Source organism: Cryptotermes secundus, unplaced genomic scaffold (genome assembly GCF_002891405.2).
Source record: "Cryptotermes secundus unplaced genomic scaffold, Csec_1.0 scaffold92, whole genome shotgun sequence".
In the NCBI taxonomy this organism is placed as follows: Eukaryota; Metazoa; Arthropoda; class Insecta; order Blattodea; family Kalotermitidae; genus Cryptotermes; species Cryptotermes secundus.
In genome coordinates this window covers 1,263,533-1,290,934 of record NW_019728498.1, presented here as the reverse complement: position 1 = coordinate 1,290,934, position 27,402 = coordinate 1,263,533, and the positions used below count along the sequence as shown (strand labels likewise).

Genomic DNA, 27,402 nt, shown 5'->3' with positions numbered 1-27,402 from the left:
ATCTATTTCTTTATTATATCTGTCTTAAAATCCGCCTGTTTTGCCGATAAAACGAATGGGTACTTTAAAGATGCTTGTGGTGGATAGGAGGAAGATAAACAATGTTAAAATTCAATGTACGCAGGAACTATTATAAGGTTTATTTAAAAGGTATCTGTTGGAGCGTTGTTCTTGAATCCTAAGACGTTTATCTCGTAAATACAACTGTTTCAAATTATCACATGATGCAAGAAGCACAATACATTAATCGGGAGCCACAGTCTTCAGTGTTTTGCACTTCACAGAAGCAGCTTCTGCAACACAAACAGTAGGAAATTGTCGTATCGTCTGAAACGTCGGGTAGCTCATCGCGAGGAGCCATCACAGTTCATTCTAGACACAGGATTTTCTTTGGCTTCTTCAGTTGCATAGCTACATATGTCGAAAAGAACTGCAGTTCATAATTTTCGATCCATTATTTACACCTTTAAAATATATGTCAGTTCATTCAGAAGGAGTCATATATAAAACTTTTTTTCCATCAATAATTTTCATTTCATATTTCTGTTTCTTGCGCAAGACATATTTCCTCACAACAGGACTGAAGAGGGTCGGGTTCAGTTCTTCAACGTTTGGAGATTCTGTGAAGAGGCCCACAATCATGCCCACAATGATCATCATGGCGAAGCCCATCAGAGTGTAGTACATAAAGGTTATCCGGAACAAAACAAATGCCTCTTCCGGCGGAACTTCAGTCCTGAAATACACGTACAGTAAAATTATTGAGCAGTACTTATTGTACTGAATTAATATTGGATATCATTCTTTGCTTCTGGTTAAAGTCATATACACGGCCTCTAGATTTCAGAAGTTTGCTGTAGACTTGTAGTCATGAAACTGCCATTTTACTGATAGCTATTGAAATTGCTTTTAACGGATTGTCATTATACTGACAGATATTTAAATTACTTTTAACAGATTGTCATTATACTGACAGATATTTAAATTACTTTTAACAGATTGTCATTGTACTGACAGGTATTTAAATTACTTTTAACAGATTGTCATTATACTGACAGAACATATTGTCATTATACTGACAGATATTTAAATTACTTTTAACAGATTGTCATTGTACTGACAGATATTTAAATTACTTTTAACAGATTTTCATTATACTGACAGATATTTAAATTACTTTTAACAGATTGTCATTATACTGACAGATATTTAAATTACTGCTGCTTGAAGAGAGCGCTGATCTAGTGATAAATGGATCTCCTGTTTGATCTCAATCTTCATCTACAGTCTTGAAGATAAAACAAATTATGAAAAGGCTTTCAGTATAATGACTAGTAGTCACCTGAGGACGGGAGTAGAACAAAATGTTGAAGTGTCCTGTATATGAAATAAGCCTCTGCTTCAGACGACGGACGATGTGAGTCACAGTAACAATGGAATGTGCGTTTGGTATCGTCGTTACTGTACACGCCGGTACAGCTCTTTCGTCCCCCCCCCACCTATTCTACTTTCTCATTTTGTACAGTTACCCAGTTACAGTGAAGCACGAAAGACATTTACTAATGGGAATGTTTTTTATATCCGAATGGAAGTTATAGACATAATTTAACTTTCTCATTGATGTAAGGACTGGGCTAAGATGAGCTAATCCGAGACTGACAACACTGCCCTCAAACAGGATGTCTCTCCAGTGTTTCGGGCGCCAGTCGATAATCCACGAAAGAGAGAGAGGGATGAAAATTCAACGAAATCATGTTTAATTTTACCGTAATAAATATTTCCTGCCATACTTACCTATAGAAAGTCACAAACACCAAATAAAGTAACCAAAAAAACATTGGAAACCATATAGGATAACCGACAGAATTTCGTAGTACGTCAATTCCTAATGGAAACGTGTGGGTGTTTTTGTTCGCCATGCCATACAGCACAAAGTTAGCTCGTGTTCAGTACCAGATCATTCAATGTGGGTTTTGTGGTAGACCGTGGCCACCGCAATAAGTTTTCTCCCGGTACGCCGGTTTCCCCTGTCGATCCTAGTTCCACCAAATAATCTACGATGTATATCTCCCATCTGTCGGGGAAGGATGGTGGGGTGGGCCACTTAAAGCCTAAGTATCAAGGCTCAGTTCACACCTTCATAAATTGTTGAAATTAGCTGTAAAACACGCACCTAATTTTCTGGCGAAATTCATGGTATCTTACCGTGTAATAAGGTGTTCCGAAATTTTGTAGGATTACCATACAGGTGAAAAGCTTGTCGCGTTTATTTCAGACATAACTACTCACACGATGGGTTCTGGTAATGTTATGTTGAAGCCACAGCCCTCTGTTGAAGTGGGCAATTTGGGGTACTTAATGGTGCCGTCAGAATAAGCCATTTGAGCTCCAAATACGATCCATCCCATGCCCAGCAACGAAACGACGCTTCCAACCAGAGCGCCCTGAAGTAAAACGCAAAATATTAGGCCTTAGCTTAGGGAGCGTTCGAAATTGAACTGTGGACAACATACTGTGGACTCACTTTAGAATTTCCTCGTGGGTAGAACATTCCGAATGTGAAAAGTCCGAAGGATGCACCTGAGGAAACACCACTCATACTCATCGCCAGCTGGAAGGAAAAAAATTTCCAGTTGAAACTGATATAATTCAGGTTTGGAATATAAAAATTTATGTATATAGCGTTTCAGTATGTTTTAAAATCAGTTGTTAACATATGTTTATATATTACAATATTCAAAACAAGAACTGTATTTTGATGTCATGTCTTACATATCGCCACGATGTCATCAGTGAAAGACGAATACTGTGTGAAAGTGAAAGTATACCAATGACCTGAATGAAACTTCAATTCACGAAAAATTTTAAATTTTAAGTTTTAAATCTTAACATTTGTAATGGTATTTTAACTTGTATTTTTGTAGGAGGAACCTAATATATTATTGAGCGTGGACCTGGATAGGATACAGAGTCGAATGAGTGGAAAAAACGAATGTGATTGCGTGTGATTATACAACTGTGTTCGTACATCTGAGGATGACCTCTTGAGGTCGAAACATATAGTGTGATAATAATAATAAAAACGTGTTGTGTAGACGGTAAAATTAACTCTAATATTGACGAATACTGTGTGTTCAAAAGGAAACTTTTAGCGTTGTATATAGTGATATACTGAATATCTCAATTCGTAGGAGAGGCCATTTTACATTTTGCATATTTAGTAAAATGGTGGATACTTTAATTTACAGGATTCAAAATATTAATTTCGTGGCCACTTGTATTTACCTACCTGGACAATTCCGCCGACTTTGTCAACAAAGAACACCATGACAACACAGATTGCTCCTATTATTATAACAAGCAATTTTATTATGTTGTTTGAAGTTTTATCTGATATTTTGATGTTTAAACATGGCCGAACGAAGTCTTCAAATAATGTAGCGCCCAGGGAATTGAGAGTACTGGACATGGTGCTGCAAATATATAAATATAATTAATGTAACATAATGAATTAGCATCATGTTCCTATACCAAGATTGCTCTCTTTGGGTCTTCTTGATTCCTTGCACGTTTCAGATGCCGTATTACATTTACAAGGTTCATACAGCTGAAACTGCTTAGTGTTGAAGTGCCTGCTGAACATCAGGTTCTACTAAATTTGTCATATCATATTCTGTCACCCCTCAAATTAAAGTCTTTCAGTCATTCTCACATTTTGAAGAATGCAGTCTTCTGGGATTTGGCACCGTGTATATGTGGTGTTAACCGACGTTTCGGAGGAACGTATCGCCCCCATCTTCAGGGTTGAAGAAAAAGTATAAGTAAATCTGCAAAAGACTGCATTCTTCATAGTCACCGCCGTGAAAGCCTCAAATCTTACATTCTCACATTTTGTTTTCTTATTTCGTTAGAATAAAATAACACAATTAAAAATTATCTTGTTATATGTTCGTTACCAGAAAAGTTTGCTTCTTTCTTGCCACTAATACACTTAATGAATTCCGTTCACAGATCCAAGATACAATCCAGATATGTATTTCTCACCTTGCCACTAGGTATTTATTTTGGATGAAATATATTTGGAAATATAGGTTTGCAGTTTTCTTCAAATTATTTAAGAATACTTGCTTTCGTTAATTTATCGAAGCCATTAAATGATTATATATCTGCATCAGTTAACCACCTCATACATGCTCATCTGGACGTAACACAAGTCTTTACACGATATTGTAGTATGCTTACGATGTCCAGAATTACATAATTACGAATTACTTATTTATTATTATGAATTTGGATCGTTTTTGTAACCACATTTAGAGCACGTGGTTAGGTGTGGATGTAGTAAACTGTATGACGTGTGGAACAGGGAAAAAAAGGGGAGATTCATGCCACGGTTACCTAAGAGAAGCACTGAAGATTCCTGCCATGAAGAGTCCAGGCAAGCCTGGAATTGCAGAGGCGATGTCCATCACGTAGTAAGCGAGCAGCTGGTCAGACCGAGAGATAGCCTGCAAGGACATCACTTGATCACTACACAGTTGGCAGTGATATTTCTAAGACATTCAGTGCAAGATATTTCTTTTGGGAATATGAATTTCGTTCAGGACTTGAAGTTGTGGTTGCATTTGAAGCATTTAATTAGATTAGCCGTGGGCCGCGCCATAGCTCAAGCGGTTAGTCTCTGGCTTCCCACCGCGGCGGCCCGGTTTCGATCCCTGGTCAGGTCAAGTGGGATTTGTGGTGGACAAAGTGGCGCTGGGGCGGGTTTTCTCCGAGTACTTCGGTTTCCCCTGCCAATCTTCATCTCACCAAGTTCTCCATTATCATAATCACCCGGGGTAGGCTACAGTAGGCCAATCAGTGGCCGCCGTGCCGAGTGGACCCAGTTGGACTCCACCCCCCACTAAGAGAATAGATTAGCCGTGATCTCATCTAACCCATTTTCTATATAAAGACTGATCTGACAATCTGAATAGCTACAAAGGTAAGTAGATAAAGAAACAAAATAAATAACGATTTTTTTTGATAGGTAAATGAAGTTGCGTTCCTGCCGTTAGAAACCGATTGCTCAACCCCTCAAATATGAAAGTCTACTCCAGATCACGTTCAGTACATTCTACATTATCTGAACCCATAACTTTCGTTTAAGTTTCAGTATTATTCTCTTGTCTTCATCTTTATGCACCAAGTTTCCCCATTGCATATCGGTTGTCCTTCAAACTCTGATCTTAATTCCGTGCCTATCTTCCCGAGTTTCCTACTCAGTAGTTTGTAATACCCTCCAATTTATTACATGGCGTTAGTAGCTCTAATTCTGCCCTTATTGAGTTGTTCAGTGAGTTTCTTAAGCTTCGGCCGAAATATATCCTTTGCGTTTGATATCTTGTACTAATGAATTTATTGCCTAACTCCCAACACATCAAAGCTATTTCCGGTACTCTTGATGAAACTAAACGTAGGCAAGTCTTGAATGGATTTTGAATCAAATAAGAAGTTGAATCAGTAATCTGTATTGTCCTCTCAATTATGTTATAAAATTAATTTGTTTTTTGGGATATTGTTCGTGTTAAACGAGTCGCTTTTGACCACTGGACGGCCCGTTCTCAGATTGCAGATGTAGGAGATGGACTTCAGATACGGAGGGTGGCCGCGGTACATTGAATAAGCAATCGCGGACAGCAGACACTGGGTGATACTCCAGCTTGGGGATTTGGCGTGGAGCTAACAGCTCACTGCAAAAGAACATGCTGTTAACGAAATATTACAAAAGGCCTCGGACTTGGACCGATTCTTTGGACAAACAGCATAAACTAAGGAAAATTTACATTAAATTTGGTTGAAGAAAACTGCATAATGAGGGACTTCATAGCTTATACGCTTCACCAAATATAATTCGAATGATCAAGCCAAGGAGGATTTGATGCGCAGAGAATGTAGCACGAATGGGGGAGAAGGAGAATACATATTGGATATTGGTGGGAAAGCCGGAAAGAAAGAGACCACTAGGAAGACTAAGACAACTGGGTGGATAATATTAAAATGGATCTTAGAGAGAGGAGGAGGGATGGTATATACCGGATTTATCTGGCTCACGATAGGTGGCATTGGAAGGCTCTTGTGAGAACAATAATTAACATTCGGTTTCCATAATATTTTGAAAAATTCTTTAGTAGCTGCACAACTGGAGGCTTCTCAAGAAGGGCTAAGCTCCATGGAGTTAGTTATTGTGTAATAGGCCTGTAATTGAAGTTGATTTAAGGGAGGGTTTTACTTTCGGCATGTTTTCATGCAGGCTTACTGATTCTTCAGAGAATTACTGGGTTTTTGGACTTTTTCTGTCGTCCGGTATTCTAGAAAATAGAAAACGTTTCGGAAATCCCATAAGTGGTTGAGGCTGCACGGATGCAGATTTCTATCTATAATTATTCTTCTGTAATTGCGAATGTTTGCTTATGCACACGTCCCTCGGTCTTAACGCAAGGAGAACTACGCGCTACTTTCACTGAAAGTACTCCATAGAAACAGCGCGGATCAATACATTTTAGGAGAAATTTACTCAAGGGTTGCTTCTTTAAAGCCACTTACCTTTGATTCCAGGGGATCACAGTCGTAATATGTGGCATAAATAATGAGTCCCATGAAGCAAGTAATGCACTTTATTAGCAGAGTTCCCAGTACAAGAAACACCAATGATCTGTAAAATCCGACATAACAAAGCTATAATTAAGAATAAAATAATATGACATCAGACTCAAGTTACACATTCATCGTCCTGTAAATGAAAAACAAAGTACCGAAACGTCAGTTGTAGTACTTACATTTCTGTGCGTCAGATATTTTATGAAATAGAGATTGTCTCAATATTAAAGAGTAAAAAGGAGAATCAGTAAATAAGTAAAAAAAGGATATAAAACGTAAAACGTGTGATGTTCTATCCTGGAAAAAAAGATTTATTTCTCGTCATATCCTCCACCGACATTAACACACTTCTCCCGCCTCTTTACCAGTTTGTTGAAATCCGCAGCATAAAAGTCTTTTGACTGTTGTCTCAGCCACTTTCTCACCTGGTCGTGCATTATTTGTAGGTTTCGAACGTCCTTGAGAGAATTTATTGACCCTAGTTGTAAATTGCCTTACGCGACAAACAGTTTCCGTCTTAAACAGGAAACATTTCTTTATGAATATCCTTTGCATTAAGTCCTTTTACCCACAAATAAAAACGCACAACAGAACGCTGTTCTACAGTAAGATCGCACGATCGCCATTTTGACTACAGAAACTTGCGCATGCTCCTCTTCTACCTAGACTGCCATGAAACTGAACTGTGCTGCCACCTAGTGATACACATAATACACCTAATTGTCCATTAAAACTGTTTTACTTTCATTTGTGACGTATTTACAGACTGTCTCTTGTAACCATTTTATTCCAAAATAAGAATCAGGCTGTGAAAAACTAGAACAGTATCATTTCGTAATGAACTTTTGATAAGTTCACTGTCACTACAAGCGGTGGAATCTAATTTAATATGTATCCCACAGCGGCGGCCCGAGTTCGATCCCGGGTCTGGTCAAGTGGGATTTGTGGTGGACAAAGTGGCGCTGGGGCAGGTTTTCTCCGAGTACTTCGGTGCCCCTGCCAGTCTTCATTCCACCAATTTCTCCACAATCACCCTCACCTATCTGGGGCTGGTACAATAGGCCAGAAGTGGCCGCAGTACAAGGGACTTAGTCCCACCCCACTCGCAATAAATAATAATATGTAGCCTGCCTTGGTATGTAGGTCTGCTGACTTTCACATGCAGAACAAATTAAAGAGACTACAGAGGAATATGTGAGGAAGGAGGACAGGAAATGAACTAAGTTTATAAGGGATTTCCTGTTGAATTGTCACCTGGCCTTTTCCGCTGGTGCTACATACGAGTATTGTTTCAGATTTGAGTTTCTAAATCTTGTGACTGCAGAAATCTTCTTTCTCGGTAGAAGATATTGCTACCCTGAAGCTCGAGGCATTAATTTCCTCCGAAATATTTTTGCACGTGTATCAGCCTACATGGAGACTCATCCCCAAAAAACGGGAATCTTTATTATATTTATTTATATAAGGCAGAATCAGGCTAATATTATTCTGTTCGATTGAGGTTGAATTTCGGATCACCAGTCAGCAAAGATAATCTTAGTGTCAGGTCGAGTAAGTGAGCTCTTCAGATATTCGTGAGCGACGTAAGAACGGATTATGATGTAATCAATAGAGCTGGTACTATTGGGCTCCAATTACTATATTTTGGCAGGAATACTGAAAGGATGTAATAGACGGCAGTAGAAGAGACATATCAAACTCTGAGGCATGTAGTCCGCAAACGGACTATACCGACTGAGTGACCGACTCTTGTCGAAGAAGTTAGTGCCAACTTTTGCGGATAGAGGATGTCACGTATTCAGTGCAACGGATCTCCACGGCCGTTAGTCTCGGTTTTCGAGACCGGAGCCGCTATTTCCTTGAAATAGCCCCTCAATTATCCTCACGAGGCTGAGTGGACCCCGTTCCAGACCCACTACTACTCATAGAAATTTGGTAGCGCCAGGAATCGAACCCGGGACCTCCGGATCTATAGCCAGGAACTCTGACCACTAGAACACAGAAGAGGCATATCAGTAATATTTACTGTAATCCTTTTGTCTAATTTCCCCTGAATCATATTCCTTAAAGAGTAGTCCTGCTTTATACGGTCAGAAGCACAGTATTGTATGTTGTAGCTGCAAATACCAGGACTTGGAAATTGTGCTTGACATAAATTGTAATTTATGCAATTTGTTACGTATTATATTATTAGAACTTACTTCTGTGCTTTAGAATATGTAGGAAGGGACAGAAATTTCTGGACCATTCCTTGGTTCACTGAAAGCATCCCCAGCCAACCGCTTGTTCCGCCCACTAAAACACTCCAAAATGTCATTCTCTCGAATGGAGAGAGGCTCATTCTGAAACAGTTATTGTTGCGACATTAAGCATTCGGCCAACCAATATTGTCAGTGTTTTCTCATATGAATTATTATAATTGCAGTATGTTACTTCCTGTGATATCACTTTGACATTTTAATAACTAGAACTGTATATTTTTATGGTAGTAAATTTTAAATAATATGTTACTGAGTAATAAACCAACACGCGTTTCCTGAAATATTAAATATTTCAAGTAAGTTTCTTATGGAATAAAATGTTCTGTGATATATTGCCATATGCAATTACTGCATTGCTAGTAAAATCAGTGACTTATTTGCGTTATGCTGTTTGTTAATGATTACTCTTTTCAGTAAGTATATTAAAATCGATAACAGGCGAAGTGTCGTATGATAGTATAATATTTGTATTAGAAATGAACAATTAATAAAAGATGCGTTAATGCTATTGAATATTCAAGCTTGTTACTGAGAGCCAGAACGCTATTTCAGAGTCGCCTTTTGCTCAACAATATATGGTCATACTCGAAAATTTTTATCCTTTGTCCCTCAATACTCTTCTCCCAGACAGGACTAAAGCCTCCCACATGGATAAGTCCCAGGACGATGACAACCAAACTTGCCACAACCATCACCACCCCTTGCAGGAAGTCGGTCCATATGACAGCTTTTATTCCACCCTGAAACACGAGACCAGAGCTATTTTCACTCTCTCAACGCATGTGGATCGATTTTGAAAACGGAAAACTACAATTAAGGTATGCGTTTCGGACGAATTTTGTTTTTGATCATGTAGGTCGAATAAAACCTCGCTTCATATTTAGCTCAAGTAATCCATCCTTTTTAAATTAACAAATTTACGAACAATAATATATTCAAAATATACATGCAATTAAGATCTGTGAAGCTGATTTCAATTTATTTCTCGTTTTGGAGAGTGTTTAACAGAATTCATGACAATTTATATAGGCCCACATCTGTTCGATGGGAATAGCCTTGCAACACTGTTGGACACTGTCGAGTTCCTAATTGAATTTCATCAATATTTACTTCCATAATCTTACCCAACTTTTAAACACACTGTTGCCTGGTTCATTTAACTGAATTCCAAGTTCACTCTGGATGTGTAAATAAACACTTATCTACACTAATAGATTATATCATCCCTCAAACTCAGTCACGTGTGCAAACTCGGGTAGAACGCATCTGAAAATTTATGTCACTCAATTTCCGGTATAGTTTTATCCTTTGATTTTGCATTTGCTATTCCCTGCTGTTGAGGACTCACAAATGTGTTTAGGATGGTAGAAATTATTTTATGGTGAATTAATTCTGCCAGAATCAAGACAGACTCCATGAATATGACATTTAATTCAGTATATTGAGCCTGATGCACCAATAAATGCATCCGGAATATTCTATAAATTCTCGTATTTTCTGTCTGTATGTAATATATTAATTTGCTGACTTTAAGCGCAGTACATACCAGCATCGTGTAGAAGATACAAATGATGCAGATAATTGGGGTGATGTAGTGTATATTCAATCCACTCACTGAAAACATAATGCAGCATACTTTACCAAAAATGTATAATTTATGAAATAAACTTTAAATAAATTATTTATGGCACTGGACATATTCTAAGTAACTTAATTTTAAAATTTGCTTTCTGGAACTCAGCTCGTACGAAACTGGAACTCATCTTGAAGAGTTCTATGTTCTGAGACAGTACGCCTTGTATTCGGGTCGACATTTGAAAGAAACTTCTTCAGGTTCTAGGAGTAATTTAATCAAGCAGCAAATAAGACGAAAATAATTTCTTCTAATAAGTCGTAAAACTTCTACCAGAATACACGGCATCCTGTCCCAAAAGATATCGCCCTTCGTAGTTTCCGCCATAAGAATCACAAAACAAACATGGAATTCTTCATTTTCAGCGTTTTCCATGAGATCTTTACAAGGCAACTTGATGTAATGTGATGTAATGTTCATAGTGCTGTAAGTAAAAATTTACGGCTTTTTCAGACAGCCTGAATGCCGTGGCAACAGAGAAATTACATATCTACTCGGCTTTAAGACAATCCCTGTGCACATATATGTGATATCCTAGGAGGAAAGGTCAATATTTTCGAAGGTTGTAGTATCGGACATGTATCCTATTCCAAACGGTTTCCGAGATAGACCTATTTCACTGTACTGAGGAACATCACATCATGTCCTCACAGGATTTGAAAAGTGCACTGATGTTGACGGTGGAATTTCTAAAAATGTATTTTACTAGGTAAGCCATACAAACTTTCTCACTTGAACAATTAATACCGGTATTAGAAACAGGACGTAATGTCTCTTTCTTATCAGCAATTCTTGAACTGTAATATATCTATCTCGGAAACCGTTCGGAATAGGACATTTGCATAGAATAACCGATACTGTGACCTCCCAGAATATTGACATTTCCTCCTGTAACAAGCTGTGTACGCCCAGCCGGTGGCACTGCCTCATTGTGCGCAGAAATTTGAGGCCTACATTGAGATAGGTTCTTGCCACATCGCATTGCCTTATCGTACACGTTGCAGGCTCGCTCTCTACACAGCTGTAAGCCCAAATTAGCTACATAATGTCACAAAAGTCGTGTTTCTCAGCTGAAACATGAGGTCCTTCAAATCTTACTAGTTACATCTTGGCCAACAAAGGGTTTCCTGTCGTATGACGTATGGAAGAAGCCTATGATACAAGAGACTTTAAAGTGTTACGATGTCTATAGTATGAGGTCTTAGGGGTATTCCACTGGTAGGGGATTGTCAGCTTTCTTTAAGAGTATCCTGAAATGGAGTGTGAAGGTTGCTGTGAAGCAATGGTAAACGTCCGCATGACTACTGAATATCATAAACCGGAAGACTGCAATCTGAAATTTGACGGAAATGAAAACGTCACATCTCAAATATGAAGTCCGCTAAATGAATGAAGAAATCTACATTCGTGGAAGAGCAACCATATGCTCAAGTGACTATCGTATTTTAAGAAACATTGCTCAAAACTTACCTTGGCTCAGAGCTAGTGCTGGAACATACATTACTATAGGGATGTAGAAAAGCATTCCAATCGTACAGAGTACTGACGCCATGACTCGAACACTTCTGTTGAACCGAAGTTGCAAATACTGAAACGTAATTCATGAAAATTATAAGCCAATCTCAGCTTGGTGAAAGTGATACAGGCCTATCGTTTAATTAAAAACTCAGATAATTTAAACGGAAGTGAGTTGCAGAATGTGTAGCCTATTTCCATAGTACGGGTAATAATAAATTTATTTATATTTAAATTGAATTATATGACCGCATTTCTTGCGGAATGCCTATTAAAGTATACGCATCCGTTTTCTTTATGAATGACACAACTAGGTAGACCGATTCTGATTAAATCCTATGCTTGAGAATTTTACGACAAATTTTAAGCCATTTGAATTTCGATTTGTGTGTATCAACAAATATCATTTTTGAACAGATATTACATAAACAGAGGAGTCGCTATAGAGACGGGGTATGAGCTGAAGGGCTCGTTTTCAGTTCCCGGCTGTGCAATATTCTTCTCTTATTCACAGCATCCAAACCAATTCTGGAGCTCACCCAGCTTCCTATCCAGTGATTAGCGGGGGCACTTCCCCCGGGAGTTAAAGGGGCAGGGACGCCCAGGTCAAGAGAGGTGGAGCAGTACCTCCACTACCCCGTATATCAAAATACTATATTACATAAATGGAAGAGCCTGCATAGCTCAGATTACATAGTGACTTGCTGTCGGCTGGATGACCGAAGTTTCGGGCTTCGACATATCTGATTAATACTTACTTTGGATATTCTATAATACGAGTAGGTATCACTAATTAAAATACGAGGAATAAATAAACATTACAAGTAGGTTATTTTCCGCGACGAAATATCAGCTAAACAGACTAAGTCCAGTTGACGGTAGCTAAATGCCTGTAATAGTTGGGAATCTTTGTGTCGGGCTTGCGCTTTCAGAAAATAACAGATGCAGGGATAATGAAATTATTGCGAAATAAATAAATGAGCAGGAACTAGAACACGTGCTTTGGATTAATATTGCCTAACCTATGAGTAAGCAGAAAAATTATACTAAGAAACTGGTCAGATAGGGGTTGTACTAATGTGTGAACTTATTTAATTTATATTCTGCAGAATGTACCCCAGCAGTTCCTGGTTCCACATGATCGTACGGACAAGAATTTTTCTTACGTTATGGCCAAAGACATGTGTGTGATAATCAGTAGAAGGATGCGCATTTTAAAGTAAAGTATTGCATTTTTATGAACATATTCTAACTTATCAGATTAAATATCATTACTAACTGGAGTGAATTTCGGTTGAATAAAATCAATACGTTCGAAGTGAACAGAGAAGTTCATGGAGACAGGCCTAGGCCCACTGGGGCTGTAGTGCTAAGGAAAAAAAATCAATACGCGGTGTTTTGCAGTTGTCCTGCCGTTTTAGGGCACATAACTGGAATTTACTTCTCTGAATCCTATCGATTCCCCAGGACAATGACACTTGTTTCCTACTGTCAAAGGACAGGCTGCCGCATTACCGGAGACATTGACTTCTTCAATATAAGCGGGCTTGACCGTCTTGACCGTCTTGACCTACCTCATACACAGAAGTAATCTGAAGTTCGTAGAATACAGGCAGATACAAGTAGTTGTTCAGAACTCCAACAGGTGGAGCACAAAAACAGGCTAACCAGTACAGTGTTCCGTACGTGTAAATCTCCGACGGATCTCCCATGACTGTGATGCCAGACACCAGGCTGAAAAAAAGTCTCCATTGAAATGTTTCTTTTTTGTTCCTCTATTAAAACATATTCTTGACAGTTTTCTTAACACGAATAAAACATACCCTGTTTTACTATTGATTTAAGCATAAAAAATGTGAAGTCGTCTGTGTGCTTAACGAATTAAACACTACGCCGTGAAGGCGTATAAGGGAGTGGATGTATAGATTCTCGTTTTCTTGCCCTCGGCACTAGCTGGAGGTGAGTGGTCAGCTTCACGCCCCTGTCGCTTTACCCCCGGGGAAAGAATCCCCGGTACGGATCTCGGAGCCGGTCTGGGCGACGTGGAGAAAATTCTTGACCCTACGGGGACTCGAACTCCGACCCCTTGGTCGTTCAGCCCGTAGCCAGTCGCTGTACTGATTTAAGCATATGTCAGGCTAAATCATGCGGGCTTCAGAGTGGAGGTAGCTTGCGGTTTAATAAACTACATTGTTATTAACACTTTAAAGCTGCCGCACCTTAGCTCAAGCGGTTAGTCGCTGGCTCCCCACTTCGGCGGCCCGGGTTCGATCCAGGGTCTGGTTAAGTGGAATTTGTGGTGGACAATGTGGCGCTAGGGCAGGTTTTCTCCGAGTATTTCGATTTCCCTTGCCAATCTTCATTCCACAAATTGCTCCACACTCACCCTCACCTATCATCTGGGGCTGGTACAATAGGTCAGAAGTGACCGCAGTACAAGGGACTTAGTCCCACCCCACTAACAATAAAATAAAAATAATACATAACACTAAAATGCAGAGTACATATAGTGAATTAGAATGAGCTACTTCCTCGCCTACATTTTCGACACTGATTAGTCTCACCTGGCCACGAGAGACACGGCTACTGGCAAAGTGCTCATTGACTTCCCTGCAAGCAGGTACTCCTCAGGAGAGTCTTCTTTCTTGCCCCAGAAACCGAAATACACACCAATCGCCGTGGACAGCACCAGCATCAGTATAAAAAAGCAAGAATCGAGCCAGCCAAAGAGTAGTTCGGCTGCACCTTCAGTAGCATCCGTGGTGAAATTCATTGTCACGCTGCAAAGTAACCGTGGGGCATACCTATAAGGCTCTGAGGGAACATCTGCGTTAAAGATATAGGTTTAATTTATTTGCTTTATACATCATTTATGTATAATAAATGAACAAGAAATTTTGCAGTATTTGTGTATGTATATAAGTACATATGCACAAAATATTATGCAAGTATATTTATATAGGTTCGTGTGTGTTTCCGTTCGGAGACCCCTGTGAACAAAAACTATTAGAAGTGTCCAAATACTGAGAACGGAGGTACTTTGCCAGCTGACGAATGCAAGTATCCGCACTCTTTCTTTTGTATTCGTTTTTTCAATCTATATTAGCCGGATTTTCAATTTGTATATGTATGGAGCCCCTTCCACTACAACAGATCCATATTTGAAGAGGGGGGGGGAGGACTGCAATGGTTTCCGAGTCCATTTTTCTAGCCACAAAGCAATTATTGAAGTGGTTTTTATGATACTCCTTTATATTTTTATTTATAAATCGTTGTTAAACATTTTGGTTACTGAAGGAACGACAGTCATCTCAGATTGTGGATATTGTTAATAATGTCCGCGGTTTTCGTAACCACCAGTTTTCCATATGGCCTTGACCTGTAAAGCCGCGTTATTTTCAGGAATGGAACCCCAATCTTGATGAGAGACTCATGCATTGTTGAAAACACTTAAATTTTTTTAAAGTCACAACTGGGGCATTGAAAATATAACCATAATTTTGACTAAAGTATTAGGAACTTCAGTTGAACAAATAAATGTTGCTTTCACAGATATTCGGAGCATAAAGTGAATTATCACTTTATAGCGGTCTAAAAGGGAGTGATATATGTTTCGCAGTGCAGTTTATCCAAACGAAATAGTGTCACAAATTGCAGAATTTTCTACCCGCTCGTATTTGCCTCCCTTTACGTCTTGTATCGAATAGTATCTCTGGATTACATTCTCCAAACTGCAGGCGAGCCTGGTAACCGCGCTGTATAAACGCCCACGTCCTCGGATCGCTCGAACCCTAGGTCTGACATTTCGAATCGCACCAGAGATATGGATTTTTGTCTCATTATGCGTGGGCAAAAGGCCCAGCGATATTACGATCCTGCTTCTGAGCAAGGCGTTCGGTCAGTCAGCTAAATCTATTGGAAAGCTCGAATATGCATGCAACAGCGTGATGAAACAGAAGAGGAAGAAGGAGGGGGAGGAAGAGAGAGAGGACTAAGAATGGTGTCTGCTGTAATTGCGAAAGGCTGATAATGAATTTCATTATTCCTTATCTTAACACAGTTACACTTCAAATACAAAAAGATATGTGTTACTTCTTAATTTGGTTTAAAAAGTGAGCCCTTTGACGTCACGATTATGTACAAATTTTCGATAGAGTTCGTTATCACTCTGATGAGATTCTTAACGACTTTTGCGGTATTTTAAATTATGGTTGTCTGGGTTATGACACTGTGTAGACTTATGTTTGGTTACAACGTTTCGTGGGAGCCGCTGCCTTATTCGTTACAATGTAACTTCGCTGCTCCTCTACCCTTAATATGGACGTAGCTGTATCTTATACCTTCATAGGCTTAATTTGCCGTCAAGATCGATTTCTCTCTGTGTCCATGGTTAAGACCGTAGTATACTGCCCACCTATTGCTACAGTTTTGTATCATAGTTAGGTAAAAAACATCAAAATGAACTTTAGTTCTTAATGCCTATGAAAACCGCTGCCCAGTGCGTCTGAAGATTGCTACGAATCGGATCATGACACAAATTTAGGGAGATCAAATTGGGACTCGAAGCATGTTTTGTAATGCAGGTGACGCACCATGTTCATAAGAGTGCTCTGATGTTTCTCCATAAGCGGATTAATCCAGCCCATTCCACCCCATTCTCTTTATCCAGAATCCATTTAAATACTGACCTCCCATCTACATTCTGGTCTTCCTAGGGGACATATTCCTTATAGTTTTCCATCAGAATCCTATATGAATTCCTCTTCTCCCCATCCGTGCTACATGCCATGCCCATTTCATCTTCCTTGACTTGATTATTCTAGCTTTATTTGACGAAGAGTACAAGTTATGGAACTCCCTATTATGCGGGTTTCTCTAGCGTCCTGCCATTTCACCCACCTTCAGTCCAAATATTCTCCTCGGCACCCTGTTTTCAAGTACCCTCATGAATTGCACAGTGGGATATTGGGGTACAATGCATGTACTTTGTATTTTGTTGAACATATGTATAACGCATTGCAGATAAATATTTTGTCTTAAGAAGACCTCATATACGTTACATACGTACAAGTTTGTTCGCAGCACTCACGATCCTGCCTTCCGGAATATGACGACATCTAGTCTGGTAGATGCAGGTATTTACTGCTTTCGTCTCCAGGGTGAAAGAATTGTAACGGAAACAAACTGGTCCTTTGAATGGTTGGTAAATTTATATAAGACCACATTGCGTCAGGTGCCACAAGGCAGTACTCTTCAAAGAGTTGAAACTGAACATAAGACCGATACATATAAAACAAAATTAACCCGCTATCATACAGTGTTGCCCCATAAGGTAAGTTAGTCGAAGTCCGTTAAGTGGTTCCGAACATGAATCACGTGGTCAGACCGACAAGCAGACATGGATGGGTGCGTATGATAAAAAGTAAAAGTAAAGCTATCCCTATACCAGGCCGTGAAGGTCTATAGGATTGTGAGACGTTGAGCCTTACGCACCGACCGCGCTATACTCCCCCCCCCCCNNNTATTTAATTAATTCCTGGTACTCAATTCTGTTAGAGGCTGAGTAAACCCAGGGCCTAGTGCGGCTGGAAGGATGATGTCAACTGAAAAATTCCAATGACCTCATCGGGACTTGAACCCGCCACCTTCCGACTTGTAGCATAGCCCCTCAACCAACTACGCTACTGCTTCCTGATATTATCGGGCCTGGTAAAAGGTAAAAAAGGTAAAGTTCTCCCTGTAAAGTAAAGTAAAGCCATCCCTGTAACAGGCCGTGAAGGCCCATAGGGTTGTGAGATGTTGGGGATCCCACATTATCTAGACAATCGGCTCAAAGATGGCGGTAAGGTTGTCAGCCCTACGCGCCGGCCGCGCTTTACTCCACAGGAAAATCATTTAATTAATTCCTGATAATCTTTTCTGTTAGAAGCCGAGTAAACCTCCGGGCCATAAAGTTGTCCCTGTGCTTAACCAATTAAGCACTACGCCGTGAAGACGTACGATGGGGAAGGGGATGTATAGATCCACATTTTCTTGACCTTGGCACTTGTTTGTGGTGAGTGGTCAGTTTCACGTCCCGGCTGCTTTCCCTCCCGAGAAAGAGCCCCCGGTACCCATTTTATAGGAGGTTGGATAGGCTCCAGAGCCGACATTGAAAAGAGAAAATTCTTGACCTTACCGAGACTCGAACTCCGACCCTTCGGTCTCTCAGCCTTAGCTAATCTCTATACTGACTATGGTATTCCGGCTCCTATTATCGGGCTTTGATTAAATTTAATTTCCTGGATTAAATTTTATCTCCTAACACGTGGACAAATCCTGTTAGGAACAGAATGAACAGATGAAAAAATATGGAAATAATAAATTACTTCTGTAAATCGAGAACATTTTAATTTTCTGTGATTAACACTGTGATATGTATACCCATTGCCCATTAACAACTGTGTGAACATGCGACAATACAACAACCGTTGCTAGGGAAGAGCTCCGTTGACGAGTTATTTCCTCGCCAGCGATAGAACACGGAATAATGTAAGATACGCTTTCGTGGTGACTGTGCCGGGGCTGCATAACGAGGATTAGCAGTTCAGGCTTTGGTTGAGTCAGTTGAGGTTTACAACTGAGAAGTGAGAAGCCGGGAAAGGGAACGCCCGCTGTTGTAAACCGCTACCACGCAACGGCTAGTAAAGACTGTGAAGACTTCAAGTATGCTGTAGTTACAGTGATTTTTGGAGTGTATAGCTCAGTGAGACTGTCGTAATTTGTAGTTACGTTCTCAAAGCGTTAAATAGATCCAATTTCTAATCCAAACCCCGTCTATAGTCACTCAATCACACGACAGTAAGTTAAGGCGTGAGAGGAACTAAATATACTGTGTAGTGATTTCAGATAGTTACAGTAAATTTACCTGTGTGAGATGTCGAGGTTTTATTGGTATTCCTTTCGTGGATCGCCGAGGACACAGCGTTTGACACTGGCGTAGTTCAGACTGTGTTGTAATAGTTGTGTAAATGTAATGGAAGCTATGATAGATAAGATTCCTCTATTGTTCTCACAGTTTCTCTGTGCATTAGGGGGAGACTTATGGCTGCTGGAGACTTGGAAACCTTCACATGTGTGTTTATCCTGCGATCACAAAGTTAATGCAACATCTTTCAGAGCAAGTAATTATAAATGACTATTTGAACGTCTCATGCTGACTCATCATTTGAAATAGATGTATAAAATCGAATATCACATAAGTCAGAGTATCTGAATTTCTGCCCAATATACTTCAACCTTTAAATGAGTATTAGCGTATAATTAAGGAATATTATATTTCAGCAACTTAGTGTGTGTGTGTGTGTGTGTGGGTGAAATTTCTTTATTATTTCGCCAGCACTGAATTCCACAACCACCACATACAAGGAACACAACAAAGAGAGAAAGTCATCACATACCTGCAAGGCAGGGCCGCGCCATAGCTCAAGCGGTTAGTCGCTGGATTCCCACCACGGCGACACAAGGAACACAACAAAGAGAGAAAGTCATCACATACCTGCAAGGCAGGGCCGCGCCATAGCTCAAGCGGTTAGTCGCTGGATTCCCACCACGGCGACCCGGGTTCGATCCCGGGTCTGGTCAAGTGGGATTTGTGGTGGACAAAATGGCGCTTGGGCTGGTTTTCTCCGAGTACTTCGGTTTCTCCTGCCAATCTTCATACCACCAAATTCTCCATCATCATAATCACCCGGGTCAGGTTACAATAGGCCAATCAGTGGCCGCCGTGCCGAGCTGACCCAGTCGGACTCCACCCCCCACTAAGCGAGTTAAAAAAAAATAAAATTTACCTGCAAGTCAAGAAAACGCATTTTAATCAATACGAGACCGGGAGGAACCCCGTAGAAAATCGATAGAAGACTCACGTTTGCACACAACTACTACAGACAGACAAAACATAATGAAATTTGTACATGACTTTAATTTAATGATTTAACATTTTAAAAATTAATATTTAACGTTAAATGTGAACATATATTTATATTTAACTGACTTACTTACTTACTTACTTACTTATGGAGCTGAGCCCTTCTTGAGGAGAAGCCAAGTGTGCAACTACTCAAGAATTTCCCAGCATTTTATGGAACCTGAAGACAAAGTTGAAAAGCATTGGCGATAAAGCATCTCCTTGTTTTAGACCTTTCTGGATAGGTAATTCATCAGACAAATGTTTACCTATACGGACCTTACTATAAGTTATCGCGAGAGGGTTCTACTTGAAAATTTTTACATGCTTTTCATTCTTTCAAAATTATTGTTTAATACTCCATAACTTTAAACTTCCACAATTCAGTCACCCATAAATTTGTACCTGAAGATTAAAAGCCCTCTATTGCTCTTTTTGATGAAATTTTTCAGCTTAACGGAAACATGCTGTTACCAAATTCATAATGTTTGTGCCCAGACTGATTAGTGTTAATTATTAATATTACAATGCTATTGACAATTCAAGTTTTATTCTCTAACGATAATGAGAATCAATAAAATCTTTATTACCATGTAACAGGAAATTTCTGTGGTGTGTTTTGGGTTCCGCGTACAACATTATTGGAAACGGAAGTGCGAAGCCCAATTTTTCCGGATCTTTAATAATTGCGGCAATTATCGAAGTCTCTGACGTAGCGTATGCCCCTAGAGCTAAACAATGTGTTCATAACACGATGAATAAATGGTACCATTTCTGATTCTAGAACACCTAGACTTTTACACATATTCGGTACGGGCCTGTGTTGTTACATGTCGTGAAGATATGAACTGTAGCATTCTGACTCCGTTAAAATTTTAGATGTTTTCGAACTCTGTGTGGGGTCGCGACTTATTCTGAAAGGGACACTGAGTTGTCAGAAATTGTTTTAAATATGGTTAACACACATGCAGAGTTCTAGCAAGCCGGTATTTTATTTTTATTTTTAAATTCGCATAATGGGGGGTGGAGACTCCACTCGGCACGTCGGCCACTGATTGGCCTATTGTAGCCTGCCCCGGGTGATTATGATGATGGAGAATTTGGTGGAATTAAGATTGGCAGGAGAAACAGAAGTACCCGGAGAAAACCTGCCCCAGCGCCACTTTGTCCATCACATATCCCACTTGACCAGACCAGGATCGAACCTGGTCCGCCACGGTTGGAAGCCAGCGAACGACTGCTTGAGCTATGATGTGGCCTGGCAAGCCAGTAAGTCAGTAAATTCAATATAGTTATTATAGGAAAGTGTAATTACTGACGGCAAAACACTTCACAAATTTCGTGACTCTACGGGAATGTCTTAAAGCTTATTGTAAGGAGGTGTGCGTAGGTCCGTGTTACCAAAATACAGTCTGACGGGGACCAGCAAAATATGCAGAATTGCACATTTTGCTGGCAGCAGAATTGGAGGGGGGGGGGTCGCTCGCACTTATGTATTATTTTATGGGTATACGAAGTTACCGATTTTGAGTGTCCTTGCAGTACATGAGTCAAAGAATGTTTTACTTGTCAAGCCATTAGCTTATTTCTTCACTTTAAACCATCGTAAGTATTTATAGTCCTATGAACTTCGTGATCAGAGTTCTACTCGTATAAATAACATTGAAGAGAAGGCAACAGTTACAGAACAGTTCACTCTAATTCTTACTTTAAAGAATAAATAAATTTGCTACATGTTCTGAATCACATAGCAAGCCTCTCCCATTTACACGTGTCTTATGTGTATCTCGGTGTTGGGATTTTAGTGACAGAAAAATATATTTTGTTAATCTACAGAGCGAATATTGCCGCTATTACAACGTTATGCATGCGCATGTTTTCACTCTTCATTGTCTTCTTTCTTTCTTTCTTAGATTCGAAGCCCTAAGCTCTAGAATTAAATTTATTAGCCATTTACTTCATGTAACTAAGAACTCATCTAACATTGAACCAGTTGCACCATTAAGACAAAAACTAGTGTGACAATAGTGTACTGCAATTTGTGAGCCCACAGTCACATAAACTTCCATCCGCCCACTTAGTATGCCACCCACTCATCCATTGAACCATCCGTCTGCTTCGAATGACGTCGCCGCGTTATATATAAAATAAATAATTCAAAACACATGTAATTTTGTCTGGAAAGGAATGGTTGAACGAAGGTGATTATGAACAGTGAATGGAGCGAAAGGCGGTAGCTTCATTTTATACCAAAAATAAACGAATCACCAGAAGTCGTGGACTTGTGAAAAACTGGCGTATAGGGACACTTACAAAAGCATAAAATATCTGTTGTAGGCTGCCTTAGTCAGGGATATGATACAAGGGCTCTCAAAATACGAGTTGCTCTGGTTAGATTAAAGTTGTATGATGGACGCTGAAACGGCAACAAGCAGAGCGGCTAGAGGAAGATATCAAGAAATCATAGCAAACATCATAAATAGGAATATTTCTCCTGGAATAATATTGATGTATAGATGAAGTAGGACAAGCGGAAGAAATTCGAAAGTACCAACATGGCTACTCATCTGGTAGCAGAAGTTTCAACGGAATTATTACAGAGGCCTACCGATCGTCTCAGGTTCTACCTTCCTACGATTATGATTTGTTGTCAGTGGCATTTATCTACCTTTATCGCATCATTTCACATGAGTACTCTTAAAGTGGGTTCCCTGCCGTAATAATCCTGTAATTACTGCTTGTGTGTACAGACATCTTCATGTTCAAGTAGAATGTAAACAGGTCACGGGTATCAGTTAATGGGACGGAGAAGCCTGCGTCGTTACAACAATTACGTCTTTGTTCTCAAAGTCAACAAACGGCTATTGACTTGTCCATTCAACCTCGCTATAGTCCAGATGTATATACCTTTGTCGTACTATCGATTGCGTGCGCAATTATATATCTTCTGTAATGTCAGAATGAACCACCTGGTTCCGTCAGCACAGACAAGTGATTCAACACACAGGCGTCTGGTTTCATGGAATCTGTCCCAGCTTCTGTCAGCTGTTGTATGTAGATGAAGTAACTTATCTGCATGCTCGCTACATTAAATAACTGCACTTCTCTGTTTTATCGGTTATTAATATCGTCGAATTTGTAGCTTAAACGTGGAAGATGAAGGAGAAACATTTCTGGTCATTTTTACATACTTAAGCAATATTGTATTTAAACACCCTGTTGCATTACTTTAACTTTCGCACACAATAATATATTTCCTTCAACAGTGCCACTAATTTGAATGTTACCTTCTCACTTTCCCTTTGACAACATGTTCCGGCTCAAACCGGCCATCGTCAGGTGTCTTCATTTGCCAAAACTGTTATATTGTATTGAATGCCACTCATTCACTTCACATGTAACTGCAATATTTCGTGATTTTAAAACTTGTAATCACGATCTAGTTAACATCAGTTTAATTACTTGTACAACATCTGCTACAAGAGAGGACAACACTAGACGCTGGTGTGGAGAACGACGTATACAAGCAAGGGGCAAAACGTAGCCGCAACAACTGGCTTACGTACAGAAATCAACAGGCCGTTACAATATAAACATCCAAGGAAAGGGATCGAAATATACTGTCTGGACAAGTAGACGACGCCCTAGTGAGGTGTAGAGAAGAATTTTAGAAAAAAAAAATTAATTAAATTAACAGAAAGTAAGTTGCAATATACGGCAATGTAACCAATGTAACATGTGAAGTGAATGAGTGACATTCAGTACAGTATAAGAGTTTTGGCAAATTAAAAAACACCTGATGATGGGCGGTTGGGGTCGAAACACGTTGAGAAAGGAAGTGAAAAGGAAAGAATACAAATAGTTGCATTGTTGACGGAACTGTATTACTATGTAAAAGATATTTCGGCATTGTTGAAGGAACTGTATGACTATGTAAAAGATATTTCGGCATTGTTGAAGGAACTGTATTACTATGTAAAAATATTTCGGCATTGTTGACGGAACTGTATTACTATGTAAAATATTTTCGGCATTGTTGACGGAACTGTATTATTGTATGTAAAAGATAGTTCAGCATTTTACTACATGAGGCCACGTAGAGCCTCGCAAAAATTTTTGTGCTGAACTAGGCCCGTGAAATTATTTATTCACTTTTATGGTATTTGTAGAAGCCATTTTATGTACTCGGGATATAGACATGCAAACAAAACATACGATCTACTCCTGAGCCATGTCATTATTGGGTGTCAAGTTCTTACCTCGCCTCTTCCTATTCTTCTGTATTTGTTGATGTCGTGACAGCGATGCCTCTGAGTAACATGCAATAAATACAGTTTCAGCTGACTTCCAGTAAATGGCGAGTACTTGCTGTCCAGAACAGCATTATTTTGTATGAAGCACTTTGCAAACTCAGACCACATTGAGAGTGAACAGTTACTAGACAACAGACGTATGAATACTCGTTTCCTTTCGCTTAATACATTGCATGAGTCAAGGTCGAGATGCATTTATAGCTGATGAGAAAATTGTTCGCTCTCTCGCAGTCAGAACTGGATTGGACACAAGGGTGCTAGAACGGTTTGCGCTGCTGTGAAGTGATTGCTGATAGGGTGAAACAAAACAATTAATGTGTATACCCGTCAAAACATGACCCGAAATCCCAAGACTGCGATCAAGGAACTTGACATTTGCCCTGCAGGGTCAAGTGGTTATGGCAGCTAATTTGTATTCAGCCTCCGACTCAAGGCACTAAGATATGTTATCGTAACTGAGAATTTCGTGCTATTCTTCCGTATCCCACGCTCAGTGCCAAGAAATTACATGATTTTGTGACGTGTAAGGGGGCACGCGTGACGAAAATAACGAGTTCTAGGTGGGATAAATAGATTTATTGGCGTTCTTTTACAGTTACACAATGAAATAACGTCTTCAACAATTCAACTATTGAGCTGCCTTCTAAATTCTCTTCCACTAGTGGCTTCTCAGCTGCGACTAAAAGTTTCACACTTATTTCTTTAATTTGTTTAGTGGGGGTTGGAATCCAACTGGGTTCACTCGGCACGGCGGCCATTGATTGGCCTATTGTAGCCTGCTCCAGGTGATTATGATGATGGAGAATTTGGTGGAATGAATATTGGCAGGGGAAACCGAAGTACTCGGAGAAAACCCGCCCCAGCGCCACTTTGTCCACCACAAATCCCACTTGACCAGACCCGGGATCGAACCCGGGCCGCGGCGGTGGAAAGCCAGCGACTAACCACTTGAGCTATGGCGCGGTTGTTGAAAGGATAGCAGACATCGTAGTTTTTGGATAATGTTAATAGCGTCCGCGGTTTCCATAATCACCAGTTTTCCATAAAGCCTTGATCTTACAAACCGCGGTGTTTTCAAGAAAGTAACTCCGCAGTTGTCGAGTGAGTGGAACCTTCAGTTCATAATATCAATGTTTAGGCACGGAGGATAATGTACTCAGAACTATTAGCAGCTTAAGTTGTACAAATAAATGTTGCTTTCTCAGATATTCAGAAGGTAAAGTGAATTATCACTTGATAGTGGTCTTAAAGGAAGTAACTTGTGTTTCGCAGAGCAGTTTATCCAAACGAAATAGTGTTACAAACTGCAGAATTTTCTATTCGCTCGTATTTGCATCCCTTTACGTCTTGTATCGAAGAGTATCTCTGGATTACATTCTCCAAACTGCAGGCGAGCCTGGTGACCACGCTATATAAACGCCCACGCCCTCGGATCGCTCGAACCCTAGGCCTGACATTTCGAATCGCACCAGGGATATGGATTTTTGTCTCATTATGCGTGGGCAAAAGGACCAGCGATATTACGATCCTGCTTCTGAGCAAGGCGTTCGGTCAGTCGGCAAAATCTATTGGAAGGCTCGAATATGCATGCAACAGCGTGATGAAACAGAAGAGGAAGAAGGAAGGGGAGGAAGAGAGAGATGAATAAGAATGGTGTCTGCTTTAATTGCGAAAGGCTGGTAATGAGTTTCATTATTCCTTATCTTAACACGGTTACACTTCAAATAGAAAGAGATTCTGTAGGAATTACTTCTTAATCTGATATACATCGATTGCTCTCGGTATCACGGAAAGGTTATGGTTATAAAAAACAAAATTATTTTTATGATTTTTCACTGAAAGTTCAAAGTAGGGTCTTCCCGACTGTAACACCGTGATATCGTATGGATTTTCACGAAAGTTTCTGCGGAAAAGCTGCATTCTTATATAGAATGTAGCTTCGCATAATTTCTACCCTGTAAATGGATGCTATGGTCTGGGGCTATGGCTGTAGTACCGTATTTACGCATGTATAGGCCGCACATTTTTTGCCAAAAATTCAAGAGGAAAACTGGGGTGCGGCTTATATTCGAAACATTCGAAATCACACTTCATTTAAAAAAAATTAAACGTTGCCAAATTTCGGAATAATTTCTACTCCTGAAATAATATTCCAAGAAAATTATTTTTTCTATAATTTCTGTCTGAAAATTGTGCTGCGGCCTATACACGCACGCGGCCTATACATGCGTAAATACGGTATATTGTTCGTCTCTTGTCACAACTTTAAATAATTACATCAAAACCAACTTACATTCTTCGCCTCTACGAAAACACGGCCCCCATTCCATTTCAAGACTATAACTTATGAATGCCATGAAAAAAATTTAGGATGACAAAATGGAATGAGAGTGTAATTGTATACCATAACTGAGTGTGTAAGTTTTCAAAGTGCTTTCTTTTGATTTTACTTATGTCAATAGACATACATAAATTGACTTATACTTGTCATTTGTGCAGTCAGAAATTACTCAATATTGTTACAGGCCTAATAAAGTCGCTATTATGAACTTATACTAAGGCACGTCCTCCTTTAGCTATGTTAAATATTCAGGCACTTCAAGAGAAAATTGTTCAGATCAAAGTTATATATCGTAATAAGAAACAATAATACTCTGTCAATCCTTGTCCTGAATTTATCTCAATTAATTTGTCATTTCATCAGAAATAACTTAATATTGAATTCATGGTATTTGAACCTCTATTTTTAAAGAATTTATTTAGTAAATTAATATTTTACATTAGTATCCTAAGTTGTGTTGGGATTGAATGTCGCGTTATCTATCAATGATGGCTATTCGTTAAATTCTGTGTTACCGTCTAATATGGCAATTCTGTGGATATGTTTCTGGTTCCGTGTAGAGCTTTACTGGAGAAGAAATTATGGACAGACACTTTTCCATGCAGTGACTATCTGAGATCTTGACCCCATGACACAGCGGCATACGTACATGCCACAATGGAACACTGCAAAGACATGTTACGGTCGGCCCAAAGTGATACAAAATTTACAAAATCGATAGTTACTGGTGACGAGACATGGTGTTCTCAATATGA

General features: G+C 39.6%; 2 protein-coding genes across 4 annotated transcripts in view; one reads left to right on the top strand and one right to left on the bottom strand.

The window, feature by feature from the left end:
• LOC111865142 (lachesin-like) overlaps positions 1-27,402 on the top strand; it is an 801,402-nt gene that overhangs the window by 606,764 nt on the left and 167,236 nt on the right. The window lies entirely within an intron of this gene.
• LOC111865137 (sodium-coupled monocarboxylate transporter 2) lies at positions 103-24,438 on the bottom strand. 3 transcript variants are annotated; one of them, XM_023852900.2, is made up of 13 exons: positions 24,253-24,438; positions 14,613-14,828; positions 13,623-13,782; positions 12,004-12,121; positions 10,447-10,514; positions 9,486-9,640; positions 8,841-8,981; positions 6,586-6,694; positions 4,399-4,508; positions 3,290-3,473; positions 2,525-2,611; positions 2,290-2,444; positions 103-736 (listed from the first exon to the last, which is right to left on the bottom strand). In XM_023852900.2, the coding sequence occupies exons 2-13, from the start codon at positions 14,819-14,821 to the stop codon at positions 484-486; spliced, it is 1,749 nt and encodes a 582-aa protein (XP_023708668.1). In that variant the 5' UTR covers positions 14,822-14,828; positions 24,253-24,438; the 3' UTR covers positions 103-483. The 3 variants fall into 3 exon arrangements, with proteins under 3 accessions (XP_023708668.1, XP_033607589.1, XP_033607587.1); XM_033751698.1 differs by lacking the exon at positions 24,253-24,438 and adding an exon at positions 15,716-15,874; XM_033751696.1 differs by lacking the exon at positions 24,253-24,438 and adding an exon at positions 18,956-19,054 and having other exon boundaries at positions 140-736.